A 27,001-nucleotide genomic window follows, 5' to 3' on the forward strand; every position below is an offset into this window, starting at 1 on the left:
AACCTATTTAACAAATATATAAGTGAGAGTATAAATATGTTCCCTCTCACTAGATTTTAAATGACTGAGTATATTCAAGATTCATGGAATATGTTCTGTCCTCTGTACTGGTTTATGTACATTTTCAGACTGGATGAGAAAAATATTTAAGTTATTAGATAGCTGTCGTATCTCCACATCAAGGCACATGAAGAGAAAAAGTTCAAGAATTACAAATTCATAGGAAACATAAAAAAATTCTTTGGGGCCTAGCAAGAAAAATGTCAACAAATCAATAAAGAGACTAGATGGTTATTGACCAGTTCCATGAAGAAAAAGCTACAAGCCAAGATGTTATAATGCTTTCTCAACATGTGTCTAAGGCACAAATGACACTAATCCTTTTTAATGGCCACAAAAGCTGACAACTTACTCAGCCTTAGAACTGAAGGCACAAAATCATCACTTGAGAATGACTCACCATAAACAGGTCACGAGCACCAATGTCAACAGCTAACAGAAATGCCTTTTCAAATCTCTGGTACCTATAATGCAGAAAAGAAATGATATATGTTAGTTGGGAACAAAAGTATATAAAAGTAGAACAAGGATTGCTCATGCATTTTTGTTTTTGCTCTTTTGTTAGAAAAAATATTCTCAAGTTGAAAGGAATTTAACCTACTGGGATCTTCAGTATGTGAAATGTTTACTGCACTTAGAGGAACTGAGGAAATAGTCCATAGAAGCCTTCAGTGCAACTGTCGAGGATAGTAACCAGAGTAGGTTCTGCTGAATATAGGAAAACAACAGTGTGGAAAACATTTATCATAAAGCAAGGGTAAAGATAGGGCAAAATGTTAATAAAAACCTTGTTCTATATTGGCAGGTCTGAGGATGCTAGAGCAGAGAAGGGAGAATGGTGAGGGGAGACTGGAGCACCAAGCCCTAAAGTGAGGCATATAGTGTTGGATGAGTCCTGAAACTTGTTTTTGTGAAATTGTCCCGACACTTGTTTTTGTGAAATTGTACCTAAGAAAGCAATAGTCTAGTAAAATATTTCCTAAATAAGTCTTTAAAAAATAAAATGTTTCTAATGATTTTGGTGTGTGTGTGTGTGTGTGTGTGTGTGTGTGTGCTTTGTACAAGTATGGGGATATGAGAACACAGTAGTGGGAGAGTAATTAGTTATACAATTATACTGGTACTAAGAAGTCAGTGTCTCATTACAAAAGTCTCATTTGTTTAAGATCTTGAGATAAAATATGCTATAAACATGTAGTTTGCATAGGTTTTTGTAAGAAAGACTAGCTTTATTTTAATTTTTATTTATTTATTTATTTGCCTCCAGGGTTATTGCTGGGGCTCACTGCCTGCACTATGAATCCACTGCTCCTAGCGGCCATTTTTCCCCTTTTGTTGCCCTTGTTTTTTTGTTGTTACTGGATAAGTCAGAGAGAAATCGAGAGAGGAGGGGAAGACAGAGAGGGGGAAAGAAAGACACCTGCAGACCTGCTTCACCACTCGTGAAGTGACCACTCCCCTGCAGGTAGGGAGCCGGGAGCTCAAACCGGGATCCTTAACGCTGGTCTTTGAGCTTCGCGCCACCTGCGCTTAAACCATTGCGCTACTGCCCGGCTCCCGCTAGCTTTATTTTTTGTTTGAGTTCTAACATTTATAAAGATATCTCACTTTCTCTGGCTAGAAGAGCGGTGAAACAACTAAACTGTTTTCTGTTCTCTGCTTTATGTTAGGATATTGTGACAAAATATGAGATTTTAGATAAAAATATATCAGAAATGTTTCTGGTGCTAAGTATTCATAACTAACAGGTTACATAAATTAGTTAAATAACTAAAATTATTAAAAAATTTAAAAACAAATATTACTACTATATGAACTGGTAGGTTCATAACCGGAAACACTTCAGTTTCCACTTCTGTTTGATGAGAATTTTCCCTGTGTCCTACTTGGCCATCCTTACTAGTACCTCTAATATTTATTTTCACCCTTAAAATTGTGAAAAATTTAGAAAATAGTTTTTTCTGCAGATAAAGAATGTGTACTTTCTAGAAGCTTACTAATTCATTACATAGTGAATAGAAGTGGGGCTTGATGAACAGGCCAGAATATTACAAAGGTGGACTTCTTTTTTTCCTCTTTACCTCCCCCCATCCCTTTCAATTTTATTTATTTATTTCCTTTTGTTGCCCTTGTTGTTTTATTGTTGTAGTTATTATCGTCGTTGTTGGATAGAAGAGAGAGAAATGGAGAGAGGAGGGGAAGACAGAGAAGGGGAGAGAGAGACACCTGCAGATCTACTTCACTGCTTGTGAAGCGACTTCCCTGCAGGTGGGGAACCGGAGGCTTGAACTGGGATCCTTACGCCAGTCCTTGCGCTTTGCACCACATGCGCTTAACCCACTGCGCTATTGCCTGATTTCCTTCCTTACAATTTCTATCTCTATTCAAATACACATATATTTTATTGCCACAAGGGTTGTCACTGGGGCTTAGTGCCTGGATGACAAATCTACCACTCCTGGTGGCATTTTTCCTTTATTATTATTTTTTCTTTATTGGGGAATTAACATTTTACATTTGACAGTAAATACAATAGTTTGTAGATGTGTGACATTCCCAGTCTTCCATATAACAATACAACCCCTACTAGGCCCTCTGTCATCCTTTTTGGACCTGTATTCTCCCCTGCAACTACCACAGAGTCTTTTACTTTGGTGCAACATGCCAATAACAATCCAGGTTCTACTTATGTTTTCTTTTCTGATGTTGTTTTTCAACTTCTGCCTGAGAGTGAGATCATCCCATATTCATCCTTCTGTTTCCAACTTATTTCACTTAACATGAATTTTTCAAGGTCCATCCAAGATCGGCTGAAAACGGTGAAGTCACCATTTTTGATAGCTGAGTAGTATTCCATTGTGTATATATACCACAACTTGCTCAGCCACTCATCTGTTGTTGGACACCTGGGTTGCTTCCAGGTTTTGGCTATTACAAATTGTGCTGCCAAGAACATATGTGTACACAGATCTTTTTGGATGGGTGTGTTAGGTTCCTTAGGATCTATCCCCACGTGAGGAATTGCAAGATCATAGGGTAGGTCCATTTCTAGTGTGTTAGGTTCCTTAGGATATATCCCCAGGAGAGGAATTGCAGGGTCATAGGGTAGGTCCATTTCTAGTCTTGTGAGAGTTCTCCAGACTGTTCTCCACAGAGGTTGAACCAATTGACATTCCTACCAGCAGTGCAGGAGGGTTCCTTTGACCCCACAACCTCTCCAGCATTTGCTGCTGTTACCTTTTCTGATGTATGACATTCTCACAGGAGTGAAGTGGTATCTCACTGTTGTCTTTATTTGCATTTCTCTGACAAAGATATGGAGCACTTTTTTAAAACTTTAAAATTTTATTTCTTCTTTTTTGTTGCCCTTGTTTTATTGTTGTAGTTATTATTGTTGTCATTGGATAGGACAGAGAGAAATGAAGGGGGGGGGAAGACAGAGAGAGGGAGAGAAAGACAGACACCTGCAGACCTGCTTCACTACCTGTGAAGTGACTCCCCTGCAGGTGGGGAGCCGAGGGCTCAAACTGGGATCCTTCCACTGGTCCTTGCACTTTGCACCACCTGAGCTTAACCCACTGCGCTTCCGCCCAACTCCCTGACTTGGCGCATTTTTTCATGTGTTTCTCGGCCTTTTGGATCTTCTGTGGTGAATATTCTGTCCATGTCCTCTCCCCATTTTTGGATGGGCTTATTTGTTTTCTTGTTGGTTAGGCAAGCTCTTTATATATTTTGGTTATTATATCTGGTTATTTGTCTGATGTATGGCACGTAAAGATCATCTCCCATTCTGTGAGGGGTCTCTTGGTTTGGGTAGTGGTTTCTTTTGCTGTGCAGAAGCTTTTTAATTTGATGTAGTCTCATAGGTTTATGCTTGCCTTAGTCTTCTTTGTAATTGGATTCGTTTCACTGAAGATGTCTTTAAAATTTATGCAGAAAAGAGTTCTGCCAATATTTTCCTCTAAGTATCTGATAGTTTGTGGTCTAACATCCAAGTCCTTGATCAGAAAGGTGGACTTCTTGCTCATATACTCACTGCCATTTTACATTTTCCCCATTCCTACAACTACTACAACTTCTCAGACAAAAGTATCACCCAACTTTTTTTTTTAATATTTATTTCCTTTTTTTTGTTGTTGCCCTTGTTGTTTTACTGTTGTGGTTATCATTATTGTTATCGATTGTGTCATTGCTGGATAGGACAGAGAGAAATAGAGAAAGGAGAGGGAGACAGAGAGGGGGAGAGAAAGACAGACATCTGCAGACCTGCTTCACCACCTGTGAAGTGACTCCCCTGCAGGTGGGGAGCCGGGGGCTCGAACGGGGATCCTTGTGCCAGTCCTTGTGCTTTTCACCACGTGCACTTAACCCACTGTGCTACTGCCTGACTCCCTCACCCATCTTCTAATGCTCATACTTTACAGTGAATTTCTTAGAAATCGAAGAAATACAAAGAATTATGAGTTCACTATGAATAACTAACTATATGCCAATAAATTTCATAATCTAAGAAATGGTCAGTTTTTTAAATCATTTTTATTCAGGGGTTAATGGCTTACAATACAGTTGTTGATATAGGGGTATAATTTCTTATCCTAATGACAGTTCCCTATGGAACACCCTTACCCGTAACATAGAACCTTTTCTATCATCATGCATCAGGACCTCAAGGTTCACTAAAAACAAAAACAAAACACACACACACACACACACACACACACACACACACACCCCTAGAGTCCAAGTGGTGGTGCACTTGGTTGAGTGCAGGTACAAGCAAGGACTAAAGTTCAAGCCCTCAACCCCCCACCTGCAGGGAGGAAGCTTTGTGAGTGGTGAAGCAGTGCTGCAGGTGTCTCTCTTTCCCTCTGGGAGGAGCAGGTACAGCATCATGGAAACTCTACAGATGGAGAAGTGGTTAGTCTCCTCTCTGTCTCATACTCTGTCTTCTTGCAAAAAAAAAAAAGTGGAAAATTGAAATCAGAAAGCCTGTAATGGTGTTGCATACATGCAAAGTCCTGAGGGCATTCATCCTTACTATACTTATTTTTTTTACCTCTACTGTTATTGCAATTTAGTATATATATGACTCCATTGTTACCAGTGCCATATATTTTTCTTTTTCCCTTTCTCTCTTTCTGATAGAGAATGAGGCACAGAGGAGGAGGAGGAGGAGGAAGAAGAGGAGGAGGAGGATCTCGGAGAAGCCCCTGCTAAAGCTTACTTTAGGTAGGGAACAGGGCTTAAACTCAGGTCCCTCATGCATAATAATGTGTCTGATTGACTGCCTGGCCTCCTGACTTTCATTTTTTGTTTTCTTCTTTCCTCAACACAAAACATTCTTAGAAGACTGAATATTTTATACCAAAACATACTTTTTGATTTTTACTTTAATTATGAACTTAATTCTGTGTGCACACATTTCTTCTCCTTTTTAAAATTCAACAATGCAGATAAAGCAAAATTCCTCTCAGACTCATCACCAAGACCCAAGCCCACATATAATTAGAGACAGAAGCTTCATTATGTTGGGTTGTCTTTTCAGAACTTGTACTATGCATTTACTTATACTAGGTATCAAAATAAATGGTTTTAAAACATACAGTATTATGAACACTGATATAAAAATTCTCAACAAATTCAGCAGCATATGAGAAGGATTATACATTATAAATAAATGAGATTTACTCCTGAAACACAAGACTGGTTCAACATATGAAAATGTAAATTCAGACATGAACAAAATGAAGTGAATAAAAGCACATGGTCATTTTAATTGATACAGAAAAGGCTTTTGAAAAAATCCAACACACTTTTGTGATAAAAGCACTCATCTTAATATAACCTGCCTCAATGTAATAAAATCCACAGATAAAAATCCTAAAGTAAACAGTATATTCTTTGACGAAAGATCTTTAAGTATATTCTTTAACTCTAAGATCAGGAACAAGGATAGGATGCTCCTTTATTCAACATGTGGTGGGAAGTCCAAACCAGAGAAATTAGTCATGAAAAAGAAGTTAAAGGCATCCAATTGGAAAAGCAAAAGCAAATTATCCATTTTGATCTAACGCTAAGTACACTAAGCAAAAAAAGGTATTAAACTAGCAAATGAATTCAACAAAGAAACAAAATGCAATGTCAACAGACAGAAATCCACTATATTTCTAACGTGAACAGTGATAATCTAAAAAGGAAATCTACAAAATCAGTTTCACTTACAGTTGCATGAAAACACCACAGTAGTTAATAAGCACTAAATAAATATCTTAAGTAGCTGAGTAATAAATTTTGACCAAGGAAATGAAAGACTTGTTCAAGAGCACTACAAAAACAACAACAACAGTAACGATACTGAAAGAACTTAAAGACATAAATTGACACACACCCTATTTTCATCGTGAAATACTTAGTATAGCAAAAATATCAGTACTTAAAGTGTACATTTTGATGAATATATATATATATAGTAGTGAACGGATTCCTCCCATGTAATTAACACATTCATCACCTCTATCTTTGGTGAGAAAAAAATTTAAATTAACTTAGAGAGTTCTAAGCTTATTTCAAATTATACACTACAGAGTTAGCAACTATACTCACAATCTAGACTTTATTACTCTAGTAGCTGAAAGTCTGTATCTTTTTGCCAGCCTTTCCCTATGTTGTTTATGTTCTAGTCAGTCCCCCTGGCAAGTACTTTTCTACTGTGTGCTTTTATTAGGATAGGGCCCACTTTCCCGCATGCCTCTCCCAATCCATATCAAATAATGTTGCATCAGCTGATCGCAACCTAATCAACGCAACGATTGCCACCTCAACATGCTTCACCTCAGACTGTGTCCAGAGACTTCAGGTGTGGAATGACAACTCTTCAGCTTCATTACTCGGGTGAGACCTTTCCTTTCATAGCATTCTCTAATTCCATTCTAGGTGGATCACTTTCTAACAAAGTCCCCAAACCTAGATATACACCAGGTTCTGTGAGAGAGAGCATATATTCACATGTATCCATAAACTAGTGCAAAATATATACCTGAAAGCAGAAGTACACTAGAGATTGCAGTGAGTACCCCCACAACACTTCCTCTCCACTATTCCAACCTTTGGGTCCATGATTGCTCAACAATTTGTTTGGCTTTGTATGTTAACTCTCTTTTCAGCCACCAGGTTCCAGATGCCATCAGGATGCCGGCCAGGCTTCCCTGGACAGAAGACCCCACCAATGTGTCCTGGAGCTCTGCTTCCCCAGAGACCCACCCTACTAGGGAAAGAGAGAGGCAGACTGGGAGTATAGACCGACCAGTCAACATTCATGTTCAGCGGGGGAGCAATTACAGAAGCCAGACCTTCCACCTTCTACAACCCACAATGACCCTGGGTCCATGCTCCCAGAGGGATAGAGAATGGGAAAGCTATCAGGGGAGGGAATGGGATATGGAGATTGGGTGGTGGGAATTGTGTGGAGTTGTACCCCTCCTACCCTATGGTTTTGTTAATTTATCCTTTCTTAAATAAAAAATAAATTTAAAAAAAAAACACCATGAAAAAATGGGAATAGATGGGAAAATTCCTCAAGATAGTGGATGGGATGGGATACGGAGAGATGGTGGTGGGAACTGTGTGGAGTTGTACCCTCTTATCCTATGGTTTTGTTAATGTCTCCTTTTTTAAATAAATTAATTGATTAAAAAAAAAAGCAAAGTCTAGAGGTCCACCTCAGATCTACTAAATCTGAATCTCTGGAGGCAGGGCTGGGAAGTCTGTATCTTAACAAGTCCCTGATGAATACTAAAGTTTTATTTACAAACTACTGATGCGCATGATGCTTATAATCTTCAGGTGAGAAAACTGATAGAATGATTAGGTTTCATTCCTTGTCACCTGAGTGAATTGCACCAGGTGGTGGTGTTTCTCTCCCTTGCTCACCCCTGCCCACTTCCCCCTTCCCTATCAATTTCTTTCTCTACCCAATAAAATAAATAAATTAATTAATTAAAATACTAATTTTTCCAAATCATATAATTGACATAAGAGAAATATCAAGAGTATATAAAGAATTTTATAAAACAAAAAGAATTTGAAAATGCACAGAAAAATTGAAACATTTCTTTAGAGGATATGCTGCCAGAAATTATATAAAAAGACATCAAGGAGCCGCAGTGATGCACCCGGTTAAGCACACATATTATTATGTGCAAGGACCCACACAAGGATCTGGGTTTGAGTCCCACTTCCCACATGAAGGGGGGATGTTCAAAGTGGTGAAGCAGGTCTGCAAGTATCTTTTCTCCCTCCCTATCTCCCTTCCCCTTTCAATTTCTCTCTGTCCTATCGAATGTAAGGGAAAAAAAAAGTTACTGGGATATGTAGTGTAGCACTGAGCCCCAGTGAAAAACCCTGGAGGAAAACAAAAACAACAACAAAAAAATCAATACCATTATTTACTAGAGCAATGCAAATTAAACCAACAAGGAGATACCACTACACACTTCTTAGAAGAGGAAAAATACAAAAAAAAAACAAGTGGAAATATCAAATTCTGGCAAGAAACGTAAGATACAGACACTGTGGAAAAGTTTGTCATTTTTAGAGAAAACTGAACCTACAACTACCACATAACTGCAAACACATTTTAGGCATTTATCCCAGAGAAATGCAAAGTTATATTCATATAAAAACCTGTGTAAATGTTTAAAGCAGCATTATTCATGACAGTCCCAAACTGGAAACAATCTGGATGTCCTTCAATGTATGAATGGTAAAATAAATTATGGTAAATGCATAGTAGAAAATACTATGTAATAATGGGAAAAGAAAGAAAACTTCATTAACACATGTATGAATTTCCAGAGAATTATGTGTGGAAAGAAGCCAATCCCAAAAGGTTAAGGTGTAATTCTATTTATTTAAGTTTTTCAAATGACTAAATTATACAGAGAACAAATCTGTGATTACCAGGGGCTTAGAAAAAAAGGGGAGTGGGAGGGAAATAAGTGTGGTAGTCACGGGAAACACAAGAGATCCTCATGGTGGCAGAGATGTCCTCTATCCTGGCTGTGTTAATGCCAGCGTGCTGGATGTGTTAGCTTTACAAAATACTATTATTGAGGAAATTTAGGTATAGGTTTTTTTTTTTTAATTATTTATTTTTTCCCTTTTGTTGCCCTTCTCTTTCATTGTAGTTCTTTTTGTTATAATTGATGTCGTCAATGTTGGATAGGACAAACAGAAATGGAGAGAGGAGGGGAAGACAGAGAGGGGAGAGAAAGATAATACCTGCAGACCTGCTTCACCGCTTGTGAAGCAACTCCCCTGCAGGTGGGGAGCTGGGGGCTTATGCTGGTCCTTGCGCTTTTGAGTACAGGTTTTAAGATCTGTATCATTTCTTACAAATTTCTATGAATCTACAATATTCTAAAAATGAAACTTTTAACTTTAAAATGTAATCCCAAATGTAATCTAACTTTAAAACACCATTTTGGTTGTATAATCTTGAGATTGCTGCTCTTAAAAGATGCCCTTCTGCAGGCTGGGAGTATGGATCGACCTTTCAACACCCATGTTCAGTAGGGAAGCAATTACAGAAGCCAGACCTTCCACCTTCTGCATCCCACAATGACCTTGGGTTCATACTCCCAGAGGGATAAAGAACAGAAAAGCTATCAAGGGAGGGGATGGGATATAGACTTCTGGTGGTGGGAACTGTGTGGAGTTTTAGCCCTCATCCTATGGTTTTGTCAGTGTTTCCTTTTTATAAATAAAATAAAGATATAAACATAAAAATAAATAACTCCTTTATCAAGAAGTGAAGGCAAAAGAGAACCTGGGAATTGTGGCCACTTAACTTTTAATCATGTCTGTCTCTATAACTTGGATGTGTAAATAAAAATAATGTAGTGAAATGTACTGACACACACACACACACACACACACAAAGATTCCCTTCTGGAATTTGTTTATATACTGCTTAGAACTCTTTATTCTTGCCAGGCACTACTGCCTCCAGGAGACATAGCAATTTGGTGTTATTAATAATACATTGTCGGGCCTTAAGCCAACCCCCCCCTCCGTCCTCCATTGCTGATACTATGGTCTATTTACATAATCATCATAATCATTGTTTTGCCTGAGACCGGCCCTGCCTGCAGGGTATTAATTAATCCCAGTGATTAAAACCTTTGCAAGTTGCTATGGAAGCTTTCTACCTTCCCACTCTTTCCTTTTCTCCACCCCCTTTTCCTAGCCATTTTTCCTTTTCCGACTTGCCACTTCCGGTTCAAAATATATAAAAGGGTTGTCTTTGATCAATAAAGACACATTGCTTTCCTACTCTGCCATGCGTTCCTGGTCTCTCTCCCATGTTGCTGAGTCAGCAGCAGCCCAGGTGGCTCCTGTCAAGTTCTCTCCCACCCAGAGAGCACATGCCCGGGAACAAACACCCTCACACTAGCCCGGCAATATATGTGGACCCAAATTTCTAAATAATGTTGTTACAGCCCTGTGTTCAGTGTGCCAAAATTATCTCTTGCTCCATTCCTATATGATAAAACTTCCAATAGTGTAGTACTAGTATTTATGAAGTATATTTAGTTAGCCTACTCTTTCTTCTAAATTAATATAGCAATACAAATAGAATTTGTATCTCCCTTTTCTTTTGCACAGTTATTGATACAATTATGATCTACATGATGGATACTGTTAATATTGTGTTTACTTAGAACCCACTAAATAATAAAAGTCTGGGGAGCTGAGGTTTTATTTCTGTAGTCAAAAGAGTATGACAAAGTAAGATCAATAACTCAGTCTTGAATAAAAATAAAGAGGAAATCTTACCTAATCCCACTCCTCCCCCCCCAAAAGTACTCTAGCTCTCTTAATGCATTGATTTTTAATTATAAATGGAGATATTATCTTTTACACAGTCTTCATGGGACTACTATCACTTTAAAAGGGCAAAACATGACTTTTAGGGACTAAAAAATATCAATTTTGGATGTTATAGTTTGTGGGTTTTTTGACCTGGAAAGTCTTGTGCCTGTTATGTGATTTACTGTGTTAGGAATATAATTAAATACATGTTCTCCTTGCATGGCAATAATGAAATAAATATTGAAAACAATGATTCTAAAAGATCATTTAGTTCACCATAAAATTATTAAATCTCTACATGATAGTCAATGAAAGCATTCACTATGATCTTATTATGTGGCCGATTATACTGTAACTTTTTGTTATACAGATTATTCAATTAATTCTCACAATATTCCAATGCGGTAGGTATCAGTTTCCTTACATACAAATTGAAAATGAACCCATATTAAAAATAACTAAGTGATGTTTAAAATGATGAACTCATCTCCTTTTCCTCATTTTGAATGGGACTGGAAGGCATTATATTAAGTGAGATAAGCCAAAAAACAGGACAAAAGCAGATGATTTCACTTCAGGTGGAGCTCAACAAATAAGCGAAACTTGGACTGATTGGGGTATATTGCACCAAAGCAAAAGAGTCTGTGGAAGTAGTGGTTGGGAATGGCAGGGACGTCTTGGCATTCTGATGTATGATAATTGAAAAGATCTTAAATCAGAGAGGAGAGTGTTCTGCAGATACATATCCTGGGGAAATAAGAAGCTGTACAATGTGTCAACTGTACTGTAAATCATTTACTACCTCTCCATAAAATGGGGAAAAAAATAAGTAAATGGAAAAAAAAAACTAAAAAAGACAGCAACCGTTAAATTGTTACCCTTTAAACTACACACTTCCCTGTTTATCCAGAATACTTTTGTCAAATCTAGAAAAAAAGGAGTCCTTATCTCCTGAGGCGGTTTTGTTCCTAGTATTGATAGTGAAGGTCACAGACTTTGAAATCAGACAGACTTATGTTAGGATACTAGTTTGCCACATATTGTATGTAGCTGTTGAGCAAGTAACTTCATCTTCCTGAAAATTCTGTTTTAAAACATACAAGTTTACTTACATGCATGTAAAGATTAGGCAAAATGTGGCTAAAGTCCTCAGCTTTTACCAGCAAACATTAAATGATAGGCATTCACGTAACACAAGTAGTTCATATACATACATGAATATGGAAATCCTTACAGTCTGTATATCTAGTAAAAAGAAAACTAAAATTAAAGAAGGTGTGACCTGGAAGGTGGTGTAGTGGTTAGAAGTGGTACACACTCAAACATGAGGTCCTGAGTTAGACCACCAGCACCACGTGCACCAGAGTGGTACTCTGCTTCTCTCTCCTTCAAATTAATTAAGATAAGGACAGAAAATAAGCTAGCTCTATACTGCTCACCTAATTTTGCTATTAACCAAAAACTGCTACGAAAAATAGATATATACAAAAAAGAAAAATTAAAGTTATCAAATTTCCCTTACTGCCAACATTTTAAGATTTTTCAACCTTGGGTGAAATGTAAGTAGTTTTGCAAAATAGTAACAGGGACATTTGCCAATACAGTAAAGAAACTTAAAAATGTGAAAAAATTTTGACTATAATTTCACTTAAAGGAATTTCTCAGGAAATAATCAGACAATGTTCAAAGTTATCTGTACATAGGTGATATGCATGTAATCTTGTATATGAATACATATATATGTCATCATAGATATAAGGCAATATTTACTACAGATTTATTGCAGCAAAAATTGGAACTAGTCTATGTCCATATACAGAGAATGGTTGAATAAATCATTGTTGTATATCCATATGTACTATGGTTTAGAAATTGAAAGATGGCAATTTTCATTAAACTGTGGGGAAAATCACATATTATTTCTACATGGGAGAATTTCTCCTAGGCTTTATAGAGTGTTCAGAAGTGTCAATAGCCATGAATTATCATATGTGTCTTAGCAGTCAATATGGATGTCATGGATGTCCTTCACTATATGGTAATTTTTTTTTTTATTTTACTATGTTGGTAAAGACTGTCTTCCTTTCATAGCTTTCTTGCAACTAACTTTGTAACAGAATTGTCCACATCTAGTACTAACAGAGTGCTGCCAAGTTCTATAGTCAAATGCACTTTAAGGTCAGTTATTTAATAAACTAATATGAACATATACAAGTGTTTTTTGCCCACTGATAAACTAAAGAGAGTGAGACCTGACAAAAAGCATGATGAAGTCATCAGTCAGGCCCTCCCTGGGGTTTGAGGTCAATAACTACATTGATCAGGATTATCAAGTCTGAAGACACAGCTCACTCATATACGTGGCTATGAAACAAGACCCGAGAATGCCATTTACAAAAGAGTAACAGAAAACAGTGGGGAGTTATGTGCAAGAGAAAATCATAGTGTAAAGCTACTTTGAATAAACAACCAGAATTATGGTAGAAAATTATGTTTAATAAAAATAAAAACAATAACTAATGATTATTTGAAGAAGAATTTCAGAGCCGTACATTCAACAACTTCCAAAAAAGTCAGTTATAACTATTTTTTAGCTCCAACTCTATAGAAATTCATTCAATTTCTTTTACACTGGACAAAAGAGAATGCAGTAACAAAAGGGTCAAGAAGATTATTATGGTAATTTTTCAAATACTGTATCAAAGACAGAAAAAAATCTCCTAGAATGCCACCAAAGAGAATCAATCCGCAAGATATTCTCTTTAAATTTTCATTAACTTTATCTCAGGAATGTGAGGCTGGTTCAATATATACGTCAATTAATATGATTTACTACATCATCAAGAAGAAATCTAAAAACCACATGATTATCTCTAAAGATGCAGAGGAAACCATTGACAAGAACCAATAACAGTTCATGATGATAAAAATATGAAGAAGAATGGGGGTAGATGGAAAATTACTCAAACTGGTCCAACAGCCAACATCATACTTAATGGAGAGACACTGAGAGTTTTCCCTTTATAGGGAAAACTTTTCCCTTTATAGCCAAGTACAACACAGGTCTGCCCACTGTCTTCATTACTATGACTATTCATATAGGCTATTCATATATGACTATTCATTAGACTATTACTAAGACTATTCAACATAGTCTTAGAAGTCTTAGCCATAGCAGTCAGACAAGAGAAAAAGATTAAAGGGATACAGATTGGAAGATAGAAGTCAAATTCACTATTCAAAGATGATTAACAGTTTACAAACAAAGTCCAAAACAATCCAGCTCAAAACTGGAAATCATCAAGCAATACAGTAACGTGGCAGGTTATAAATCAATATACAAAAATCAATGGCATTCCTATGCAAACAACAAACCTGAAGAAGAAATACAGGAATCGATTCTGTTTACCATTAACAGCGAAAACAACCAAACATCTGGGGGCAAACCCAAAAAGGAAATTAAAGACCTTTATACTGAAAACTATGAAACACTTAAGGAACTATAAAAAGATATAAAGAAATAGAAGGTCACTCCAAATTTCCTCAAAAGAGGAGAACAAAAGATACGAAAGTTTATCTGGAGACAGAATATACTCAGGACAGCCAAAGCAATCCTGAGGGAAAAAAGCAAGCATGGAGGCATTATGCTTCCTGGCCTCAAAACATACTACAGAGCAAATATAATCAAAATGACCTGGTACTAGAACCAAAACAGACACACAGAGTAGTGGAATAGAACTAAAAGTCCAGAAATCAACCCTCATAACTATGGTAAACTAATTTTTGACATGGGAGCTCAAGATATCAAATAGAAAAAAGGGAATTTATTCAACAAATGATGTTGGGAAAATTGAAACATAAGAAAGAATGAAACTGGACCAAAATTTCAACATATACAAAAGCTTCTTCTTCTAGCGTTTGCCCTTCTTCCGTAGCCAGTCAACAGTGTCAGGTTGAGCCTGATGTAAAGTTTTGAGACCTCCTTACTACAAATGAATCTGTTTCTAAAAGTACCTGCTTACAGTTTATTCATTTATCAAATGATAAAAACCCCTTAACAAGGTTGTTCTCAGAAACAAGAAATTATGTGTAAAACTGCTTGAATTAAAAAGAACAATGACAAACTATAAGGAAATTAAAATATGGGGGCCCAGCAATGATGCACCTGGTTAAGCTAAGCGCACATAGTATATACTAAGTACAAGGATCTGAATTCGATCCCCCAGCTCCACACCTGCAGCAAATACACTTCACAAGCAGTGAAGCATATCTGCAGATGTTTCTTTCTCTCTCTCTCTCTTTTATTTTTTTGCCTCCAGGGTTATTACTGGGGCTTAGTGATAGCACTATGAATGCACTGCTCCTGGAGGCCATTTTTTCCCATTTTCTTGGATAGGCCAGAGAGAAATTGAGAGGAGAGAGAAAGATGGGGGGGGGGAGAAAGTCTATAGGTGTATAGACCTGCTTCACCACTTTCAAAGCGACCCCTCCCCCTTGCAAGGTGGGGAGCCAGGGGTTTGACCTAGGATCCTTGTGCAGGTCCTTGAGCTTTGTACTATGTGCACTTAACCCGGTGCACCACTGCCCAGCCCCTCTTCTCCTTCCCTCTCAATTTCTCTCTGTCCTATCCAGGAAAATGGAAAAAATGGCTGTTGGAGTCATGGATTCATAGTGCTGGCACTGAGCCCCAGTGATAACCCTGAAGGCATAAAGAAAAAAAAAAACAAACGGAAAACTCAAACTCTAAATTGAACATAGTATAATACTTTTTTGTACATGAAGTTGAAAAGTTTCTTTCCTCTTTTTCATAAGCTTAGCAACTATTTTAATGAGAAAAAGATATACAGAAAAAAAGACAAGGGCACTGCTCAGCTCTGGCATATAGTGGTGCTGGGAATTGAAAATGGAACCTCAAAGCCTCAGGCATAAAAATATTTTTCATAACCATTATTCTGTCTTCCCAATCCATTGAAAGTCTATATTTTTGATTATAAAATATATCATATATAAAAGTATACAAAGTGTAAAATATTCAGCTAAGAGATTAATTTTTTTGTAACAAAAAACTGCTCTGGGTTCACTCTTTCAAACAGAGACAGATAGGGGCTGAGTAGTAGCTCACACATTACAATGTGCAAGGACCCAGGTTCGAGACCTCAGTCCCCGCCTGCAGGGGGAAAGCTTCAAGAGTGGTGAAGCAGGGCTGCAGGTGTCTCTCTGATTATCTCCCTCTCTATCTACCCTTCCCTCTCAATTTCTGGCTTTCTCTCACCAATAAACAAGATAATAAAAAATAAAAATAAAAAGTTAAAAAAAATAAAACAAGACAAAACAAAAACAAACAGAGACAGAAAGGTAACACTGAAGCTTTCCCTAGTGTGGTGGGGCCAGGCTGGAAGCTGGGTTACTCATAGCAAAGCAGCTTCTATTCCAGATAAGTGACCTTATCAACCCCAAATAATAACTTTTAGTGTATCTTGTTAATACTCCCAGTAATTTTAAGATATGGAACATTACTAATCATTTGGAGGCTCCTCTATGCCTCTTCCTATCATTTTTCTCTTAACCTATTCCATACAAATCTAAGTTTCATGCTAATCACTTCCTTGTTTTTTATTTATAGCAATGACATATTTATATGTATCTATTAGCAGGTCTGTCTCTATATAGATCTATCTCCTTACTACCTACATTCATCTACACATAGGTACTTATCCTTCAACGTCTATCAAATTTTCCTATCATCTAATATTTCACATAATTGTTAAGGTTAAAGGAATGTTTAATGCCCATTCAAAGAAAAGAAAATGGAGATAGTAGTAAAGCTAACATAATATGTCATTGGGCAATGGACAAACCTATAGTAAGTCTGAAATGAAACAAAGTCAATGAATTTTTTAGAACTTTACAGGACAATTTTTTAATTAATTTATTATTATTATTTTTTTAACCAGAACACTGCTCAGCTCTGCTGGCTTATGGTGGTGTGGGGGATTGAACATGGGACTTTAGAGACTCAGGCATGAGAGTCTCCTTGCATAACCATTATGTTATTTACCTCCACCCCATATTTTAGATTCACTTAAAACTAAAAGTTCTGCTGCTAGGAAAATTATTAAATTAGTTTTATTTTGTTTTTTATTGTCACCAGTGTTACTGCTGAGACTTGGTGCCAGCACTATGAATCCACTGCTCTTGATGGCCAACTTCCCACCTTTTTTCCTTCTAATTTTAATTAGGACAGAGAGAAATTAGAGAGGATGGGGTGATAGAGAGGGAGAGACAGAGAGACACCTCCAGAACTGCTTCACTACTTATGAAGTGGTTCCCCTACAGGTTGGTAGCAGAGGCTCAAACCCAGGTCCTTGAGCTTGGTAATATGTGTGCTTAACTGGGTGCACCAGTGCCCAGCCCTCTAAATTAATATTTTAAAAACGGGCCTCACATTGCTGATATTTAACTTTCATATTAAAAGGGATGTTGTATTAATGCATACTGATGACATAAAATCCCTGGACAATATTCAAATATATTCCTTAAATGGAAAATAAGAATTATTTATATAGAGAGAGTATCAAGACAAGATGTGTTTTTCTGTTAGGGTAAGGGCTATAGAAAACTATCATACTACAGAATATTTTGATTAAATAGGTAATCAGTTTATCCCAATCCAGATATAATATTCACCTGAGTAAGTGATGGAAAAATCTCCTCGCATATTTGCTAATTTGGTCTCTATATTTCAATATCGTTGTATCCAGAAGTGGTCTTGTTGGAGCATAGAAGGTTCCAAGGCTTGCCTCAAGCTGTGCTGTGGAATTCAAACATAGCAGACTAAAACAAGAGAAACTCCTTCAATTACAACAGAATACTCATGTTTGCAGTCAGTCAGGTTTTGCAAACTTGGATGAAATGTGAGCTTGTTGCAGGAAAGATGAAATTAAAATATGGCAGCTGGTACAAAAACAAACCTGTGTATAAACTTTCACTTGAGGCAAAGCTGACAATGACTCTGAGCAACAAAAAGCTGTCAAAACCGAAGAAATCCATAATGAACCAACCTCTCACCACAAATGGGTAATTAAAACAGTGACTCATCTGAGTAACACAGTTTCAACTATCAATACTGTTTCCTGTAAACTCTTTGTATTCAAACTTTACTCTTTTTAGCTGAAAGGAGAAAATTAAACTTTCTGCATCAGGAATTGATATTATATTATACACATTTTTAAATTATGCACATAAAATGGTCTTATGGGGGTAATATCCATTATATTTTTTTCAAAAAATGAACATCATTAAACCCTCTCTAAATCCTAAATAAAATAAAATTCTTGGTTTTGTTCTTTTTTGTTCATGAATGAAAGCTAACACCCCTGGGAGGGATGATATGCTAATCTGCTCTTGGTCAGTTGACACTTTCCTAAAAAAGAAGGAATGGAGAGAGCAGGTTTTGATAAATCAAGGGGCTAGAGACCAAGAGAAAAGGATATATATATATATATATATATATATATATATATATATGATTTTTTTGTCTACTTCATAATTTTACCAACACATGCCTATAGGGTAGTGTTTTGTTCCAGAAATACATGAAAGTTATGTAATTACCATAGTGGTGAGAGTATGAGTATGTATGAGAACACTATGGTTCACAGTAAGATGCCACTGATTTTATGCAACTAGCACTGAGCTGAATAAGCCACCCCTTATTTAGTAAGATCCATTGGTTTTAGTCATGTTTGGGTTTGAAAGTATTAAGTACCTCATCAGAGTAATTGCTATGGACGTGGCTAAGCTGTTGGTGATTTTTTTTTTTAATCTCAAATCTAGACAGATGAACTTTAGGGGTATTTTCTTTCAAAGCAGCAGTCAATTTAGATTAAAACTGAATACAACAATGCCATTGTGAAAACAAGCCAGATTCTCTTGCCATTGCTTGTTTTCTTGACAGCATGTTTCGTACATCTGAAATGTTCAAGCCTACATGGAATACTTGTAACTCCCAGCACAGTTACAGATTCATTAGATAGCCCAGCTTGATGTTTAAAGCAGAAGTGAAGATCTCAAAGATAACCACAAGGTGGTAACAAATAAGAGAGCTCACTGGGTTCCACTAATAAAAGGAAAGCAAATTACCATTTCAAATTTGTTAGCTTCAGATAGAATAAATCTCAATAGAAAGGAATTCTGAATGTTTCAGAAATGTGTTTTGGAGTTATGGGGGAGAAAAATGCATACAATTACTTAAAATATACATACTCTGATAACACAGCATCAAGCAAGTGTTTTGTTTTAATAGCCTAGTATCAGACAAGCTTTTTATTTCCTATCTACCCAATATAGAAACTTGAAGATATTCTTCATTAAGCAAGGATCTGATAGTGCACAATTGTGAATTACCTAACAATCTTTCCTATAACATAGCAATCTCACAATATAAATTCACTAGAAATTTATCAGTGTCAGTGTCCATGTTATAAATTCTCTATGTCCCTACCATGTTTTAAACATGACAGTACTGGAAATTTTATGACAAGACTTTTACCTAGCACTTAAATATGTAAAAAAAAAATGTACATAAGACAAACTCTGTAAGCATGACCTGAGGAAATGGTCAGACCTTGTGTTGTGTTTTTGGCCTTGAAAGTAGCAAGTGACCAGAATTCTGCCATGGCAACAGGCTTTAAAAAAAAAATTTAAAAAGACACTGTTTCAACTGTGGTGTTAGCACCAGCCAGCTCTCTCTGTACATTTGCTAGCTTGTAGTTTTCTAAGACTGAGTAAATTTCATAATTTTTAGAAAGTGGAGGCCTGGTTTGTAACTTTGCTTGTACTTAATATGGGGTAAAAGTCTTTTCCACAAACCACTATCTATTTTGTGAACTTTGTTAGTCATCTTTTATTTGGTAAATTATGAACTGGTGTAAATTTGTACAGTTCATGTATATTGATTGTGGCAAAGTTGTACAGATTTCTATATTTTGGATGAGAAATTTTTCTTCTCTCTATAATAAATTGTTTATCTTGGTATTAAAAAAAATTCTCTATGTTCCTTAACTATAAATTTAAGCTCTCTTATTAGTGATTTAATATTGATTTACAAAATTATGAGATAATAGGGGTATAGTTCTACACTATTCCCACCCCCAGAGTTTCATGTCCCCATTCCCTCCACTGGAAACTGCAGTAGTTTTCCCAAGATCACAGATATGCCTTGACTATTACTTTTTTCTATATTTATATATATTTGCCCATTTATTCTTTTATCTTTACAAAAATTTTTAACTTTATTTAATAGTGCAGAGAGAAATTGAGAGGGGACAGGAATAAAGAGGGAGAGAGAGATCTGCTTTGCCACTTGTAAAGCTTTCTCCCTGCAGGTAGAGAGTGGAGGTTTGAACCCGGGTCCTTGTGCATAATTATCTGCACTTAACCAGGTGTGCCACTGCCTGACCTCAGCCATGTTTTTTATGGTCCTGCCTACTCTCCCTAAATCATACATACACTTATTGCTACTTCTGAATGCCCTTCCTTTTTTTAATTCTCTCTCCGGTCCTAATGAAATTGGAGTTCAGAGCCCTCTAGTCTTTTTTCCCTAACATTTCTCCCCCTCTTAAAGCATGGACCAAAATTCTTTATGGGGTGCTGAAAGTAGAAGTTCTGGCTTCTTTCATTAGTTCTCTGCTGGACATGGATGTTAGCAGGTTGATCCATACCCCCAACCTGTTTCTATCTTCCCTGATGGATGTAGGGCTCTGAAGAGGTAAAGTTCTAAGACACATTGGTAGGGTCACCTACCTAGGGAAGTGAGGATGGAATCATAGCAGCATCTGAACCTTGGTGTCTGAAAGGTGGTAAGATATAAAGCAGGACAAAACAATTAAATTAGACAATAAACAGGAACCAAAAAGTAAAAATAGAGCAGATAAGAATAGGGATCTTAGGGTGGAGAGAAGCTAGGAAGTCCGTGACACCAACCTGGCTTCTCTGGCAGACAGCCTCAGCAATGTGTCCTGGAACCATACCTCTCCAGAGCCCTGCCCCACTAGGGAAAGATAGAAACAGGCTGGGAGTATGGATCAACCTGTCAATGCTCATGTTCAGCAGAGAAGCAATTACAGAAGCCAGACCTTCCCACTTCTGCATCCCATAATGATCCTGGGCCCATGTTCCCACAGGGATAAAGAATAAGAAAGCTTCTAATGGAGGGGATGGGATGCAGGACTCTGGTGGTGGGAATTGTACCCCTTTTAACCTATGGTTTTGTTGATTATTATTAAATCAGTAAAAAAAAAAAAAAAGTGTCCTGGAGCTCCGATTCCCCAGAACCCTGCCCCACTAGGGAAAGAGAGAGGCAGGCTGGGAGTATGGATCAACCTGTCAACACCCATGTTCAGTGGGGAAGCAATTACAGAAGCCAGACCTTCCAACTTCTGTATCCCACAATGACCTTGGGTCCATACTCCAGAGGATTAAAGAATAGGATAGCTATCAAGGGAGGGGATGGGATACTGAGTTCTGGTGGTGAGAATTGTGTGGAGTTGTACCCTTCTTATCCTATGGTTTGGTCAGTGTTTCCTCTTTATAAATAAATAAATAAAAGGAATGTTCCTAGGGGCCCATGAGGTTAGCAATTTTTGTTGGAGCTTGATAGCTAACATAAAGGTAGACTAAAAATATTGTCTAAGAAAATGGTGTTAGAGTTGAGAATAGAACTAAAAAGCTGGATTAGGACAGAGTAGGCCCGAAACTTAAAGTATATATACAATTAACTGTCTACCTCATTGATATATTCACCCCATATATATCTACCCCATATATATTCACATTTAGCACAGGAGTCTGTGCAACCTCCAAGTCCTTGTCAGTTTGAGCTTGAGCTCATGGTCAGATCTGGGAACATTCTAGGCTGCACTCATTTCAGAACCAGTCTTCCTCAAGTGGGAGGGTAGGATGACCCAGCCTCTCTTTGGGGAATGGGGCAGTATTCACCATTGCTAAAATTTAAGCTCTCTTGTATAGACTTTACATACCATGAAGGCTTTCTTTAGAGACTCATGCCTTCTTTTGTACTCGATATCCAATCTTGAGAGTGTACAAATATTAAGACATATTTACTTGAGATAAACACAGACAAGATTATAGCAATACCTAGTTATTCTAAAATTTTGAAGTTATATTATTTTTTTATGTGTGTTCTACAGGCTATACAAGATATTTTCTCCTCCAGAAATATGAGAGTATTCATAGATGAGTTGAGATACCGCCCATAGATCTTCATAGATACGTTGAGATATTGCCCAAAAGCACCATTAGCATTAATATCAGTTTTGTAAGCCTTTTTGTGATTTGGGCAGATTTCATACAAGAACAAATACAAGAAAGAGCTGGGCATGCAACATCACCAATGTGTCTTGGAACGTCACCTTTCCAGAGCCCTACCCCACTAGGGAAAGATAGAAACAGGCTGGGAGTATGGACAGACCTGCCAATGCCCATGTCCAGCAGAGAAGCAATTACAGAAACCAGACCTTATGTAGCCCATAAAGAATTTTAGCCCATCAGAGGACCTAGCAGGGATTATATTGTTATATGGAAAACTGGAAAATGTTATGCATGTACAAACTATTGTATTTACTGTGCAATGTAAAACATTAATTCCCCAATAAAGAAATTAAAAAAAAATTTAGCCCATACTCCCAGAGGAGGAGAAATTGTAGGGGATGATGACCAGAGGGTTCTGAACTCCAGTCCATCAGGGCCTGTAGAGAGGACATACACATACACACATTAAAAAAAAAAAGGAAGGACATTTGAAGTAGTAGGTATGACTTAGAAAGGAAGAGAAGGCAGCACCATAGGAAAAAAAAAAGGGGCATATATATATATATATATGTATATATATATATAGCTAGATAGTTATAGAAATAATAGTCAACCTGTATCTGCGAACTTGGGAGAACTATTACAGTTTCCGTTGGAGGGAATGAGGACAAAGAATTCTGGTGGTTGGAATGGTGTGGAATTATCTCCCCCCCACCCCCCGTTAACTTAAAATTTTGGAATCGATATTAAATCACTTGTAAAAAAAAAAAAAGAGAGAACCTGGGCTGTTATACAAACATACATACACCACAGTGGTAAATTGTCTAGATTAAGGGCTCAGGGTATGATAGAAAACTATTGATGTCTAAAGTGAAGAAGAAATAAGGATCTTTCCATGTAGCCCTTTTTCTATCAAATCCTAAAGAATATATGACATTCTTCATCAATGTTTGAAATTTGAGTATATTCCACATATGAATTTAGACTGAAAGGTACAATGACTACATTGTAAATTCTCATATAGACATAAACAGAAAAGTCTTTATGTTGACAAATACTATGCAGTTAGTATTATATGGAAGTAATTATATGATATCTGATTTTGTCAGATTTAGACCATTTACCATTTCCTCATCAGTACTGTAAGTTAAAATCATCCTCAAAAACTAAACAACTTATTAAAATGTGATATATATATATATATATAGAGAGAGAGAGAGAGAGAGAAATAGGTTTCAAGTCTAACCTTCTCTTTCTGGAGTGAGCTTTTGTCTAAGAAGATGGTTTACAATGGCAGTCATACTGATAAAGCATTGGTGATCTAGACTGTCCCAGTCCATACTGCTCAAGATGTTTATTGCTTCAGAGATCTCATCACAATGAATGTACTGGAAGATTATGTCTACTGGGCCCAACTGTCCTTGTGTGAAGATACCTGTTGCAACAAAAAGTAAAACCTAGTTAACATTTTAAAAAGCAGAACAAAAAGTAATTTAATGATCTCATAACAGGAAAAAGTAACATTTATTGCATGTTATTTAAAATTATTTTTATTTTTAGTGAAAGATACAGAGAGGGCCAGGTGAGCCTGGTTAAGTGCACATGTTAACAATGTGCAAGGACCCAGGTTCAAGCCCCTGGTCCCCACCTGCAGGGGGAAAGCTTCACAAGTGGTGAAAAAGGGCTGCAGGTGTCTTTTTGTCTCTCTCCCTCTGTTTCTCCCCCTCCCTGCTCAATTTCTCTCTGTCCCTGTTCAAAATAAATATAGGTTAAAAAACAAATCCAAAAATGTGAAGGCACACCTTAATTTTGCACCACCTGCGCTTAAAACCCTGAGCTACTGCCTGACTCCCAACACCTTAATTTTTGAGTCCAAAACAATATATAACAAGACACATTACTGTAAAATTATCCAAGACCAGGAACAAGGAAAAAATATCACAGGCTGCCAGGGAAAGGAAGATCATCTTATATAAGGGCAGAACCATCAAGCTTTCATTAGACTTCTCACACAAACCCTAGAGTCAAGGAGGAAGTGGAATGGCATATTCAAAGTATTTAAAGATAAGCATTGCCAGCCACAAATACTATAATTTTTTAAATATTGCTTTATTTATTACTGTATAGATAGACAAAAATTGTAAGGGAAGAGGGAGATAGAGAGGAAGAGAGACAGAGAGACAGCTGAAGCACTGCTTTACCACTTATGAAGCTTTCCTCCTGCAGGTGGGGACCAGGGGTTTGAACCTGGTCCTTGTGCACTGTGATGTGTGCGCTTAACCAGGTGTGCCACTGGCAGGGCCCTATTCTGTATCCTGATAAATTATTCTTCAAGTATAAGGGAGAAATAAAGATCTCTACAAGCATTCAGGAACTGAAGGAATTTGCCATTACCAAACCTGCCTTGCAAGAATTACTGAGAGGAGTCCCACATAAAAAGAAGCAAAGGAATTCCTACTTTTAATGAGATGATCAGCATTAGAATAGAACCAGGAAAACACAGTAACAGAGAAAGCCAGACACAGGAAAAGGGAAAGCAAAATAGAGGAGCACAGTACAATGTTGGTGAACCAAGGCCAACTTGAAAAAGACTTTTTTTTTTTGTAAAAGGCTCATATTGTTAGACACAACATTCATGATAACCACAAAAGAAGATATAACACAAAGACAAGTAGGAAACCTATATACAGTAGGCAAAACCATTATAGAAAACCATCCATATAAAACAACAAGCAGAAACAAACAGGAAAAGAGTCAACAAGAACATAAAACAACCTCAAAACAAAAATAAGAATGGCTGAAAGCAAACCACATCTGTCAGTACTCACTATAAATATGAATAGCTTAAATTTGACAGTCAAAAGATTCAGAGTGACCTGATGGATTAAAAAGCAAGACCCAGGAGACTTCCAGAGGCAGGGCTACTGAGCAGCAGCAGCTATGCTTCTCTCCTCTCCTCTCCTCTCCTCTCCTCTCCTCTCCTCTCCTCTCCTCTCCTCTCCTCTCCTCTCCTCTCCTCTCCTCTCCTCTCCTCCCTTCTCCTCTCCTCTCCCAGGTCAACTAGGAATACCAAAGGAGACCACCTGGTATCACAACAAGGCAGAACTAGGACGACTTCAGGAACCCACCAAATCACTGGTGAGTGCAAATATGTGTGGCTCATGGACAGAGAGGAGCCTAGGGAGAGATTACCAGTTGAGATACCACTTCCAGTATGTTTCACCAACAAAAGACTGCAGAAGGGTGGAGAGGACTCCCCTAAGACTCACAAAATGTAACTATGAGTCTCCATTGCTATTGCCCTCAGAATCTGGAGCAGTGGGGGAGGAGGCCCTGTGCTGACACCAAGGGGCAGAGAACTAAGGAGGAAACTCAGGAGAAGATCTATACCCTGGTGGCCTAGAGGTGAGGCTGTGAGAGAGTCTCTTTGCATAACCACTGGATTATCTCTGCCCCACCCTGCTTTATCTCTTGGTCAGGAGTCAGTGATTAAGCTAAGAAGACTACTTATAGTTTAAAAGCCCTCAGGCTCCCATAGCCTACAGGGAAGAAAAAGAATAAAAAGCAAGACCTGTCTATTCTGAGTCTCTATCCAAAAGAAACACAAACAGAAGCTCTGGGTGACAGGTTGGAAAAAGGTATTCTAAGCCAATAATGCAAACAAAAGAGCTATTCTAATCTCAGCTAAATTAGACTTTTAGGTAAAGAAGGTGAAAAGTGACAGACATGGACACTACATAGTGGTCTGATGATAAATTCAACAGAAAGACATAACCATCTTTTATATGCTCCTGATATGCATGCACCAAAACATGTAAAAAAAAAAGTACTTACTGACCTTAAGGCAGACATCAACAGCAGCATAGTATTAGTTAGAGACCTCAAGACACCACTTAAGAAAAAGACAGCTCAACAGGACAAAAAAAAAAAAAAAAAAAACCAAGGAAATAGAGGCATCAAATGAAGTCATAGATGAGATGAGCTTAACAGATATATTCAGAACCTTTCATCCCTCAGAAAAGAATATACATTATTTTCAAGTGAACATGACATTCTCAAAGATCGATCATGTGTTGGAACACAAAAATAGCCTTAATACATACAGGAATATTGACATCATAAAAGGTATCTTTTCTGAGGCATTGAGGTGACAAAAACATACTAACAAAACAAAAACACCCAAACTATGGAGACTGAACAATACACTTCTGAGTAATACCTGGGTCAATGAAGAAATCAAAAGAGAAATAGAAAATTACTTGGAGAACAATGGAAACAAAGAGCAACTACCATATCCGCGGGAGTGCAGTAAAAGCTACCAAGAGGGAAGTTTAGAGCAATACAGGCCCGTAACAACACAGCGAAGATCTCAAGTAAGCTACCTAACATCATAAATATGCCAATTAGAAAAAGAGCAACAAAAGGCTGGGCAGTGGCACACCCGGTTAAGCACACATAGTACTAAGTGCAAGGACCTGAACAAAGATCCAGGTCTGAGCCACCAGCTCCCCATCTGCAGGGAGGAAGCTTCTTAAGCTGTGAGGCAGGGCTACAGGTATCAATTTTTGTCTCCCTGTCTCCTCTTCCTCTCTAATTTTTCTCTGTCCTACCCAGTAACAAACAAAAGGCTGCCAGAAGCAATGGATTTATAGAGCAGGCACCTAGCCCCAGCAATAACTCCAGAGAAAAAAAAAGGGGGGGGAGGAATGCAAAAGCAACTAAGAGACCCAAAAGTCAG

At 37.4% G+C, this 27,001-nt stretch overlaps 1 protein-coding gene across 1 annotated transcript in view; it reads right to left on the minus strand.

The window, feature by feature from the left end:
* Nucleotides 1–269: 269 nt before the first annotated feature.
* The window catches only part of LOC132536589 (WD repeat-containing and planar cell polarity effector protein fritz homolog), a 45,507-nt gene continuing 18,775 nt past the window's right edge, over nt 270–27,001 (minus strand). Inside the window, exons 2-4 of the mRNA XM_060184669.1 lie at nt 23,510–23,698; nt 17,620–17,743; nt 270–524 (exon numbers count right to left, since the gene is read on the minus strand). Coding sequence (XP_060040652.1) covers nt 419–524; nt 17,620–17,743; nt 23,510–23,698 — 419 coding nt within the window. The 3' untranslated portion in view covers nt 270–418. The remainder of the gene's footprint in view (nt 525–17,619; nt 17,744–23,509; nt 23,699–27,001) is intronic.

Source organism: Erinaceus europaeus, unplaced genomic scaffold (genome assembly GCF_950295315.1).
Source record: "Erinaceus europaeus unplaced genomic scaffold, mEriEur2.1 scaffold_742, whole genome shotgun sequence".
Taxonomy (NCBI): Eukaryota; Metazoa; Chordata; class Mammalia; order Eulipotyphla; family Erinaceidae; genus Erinaceus; species Erinaceus europaeus.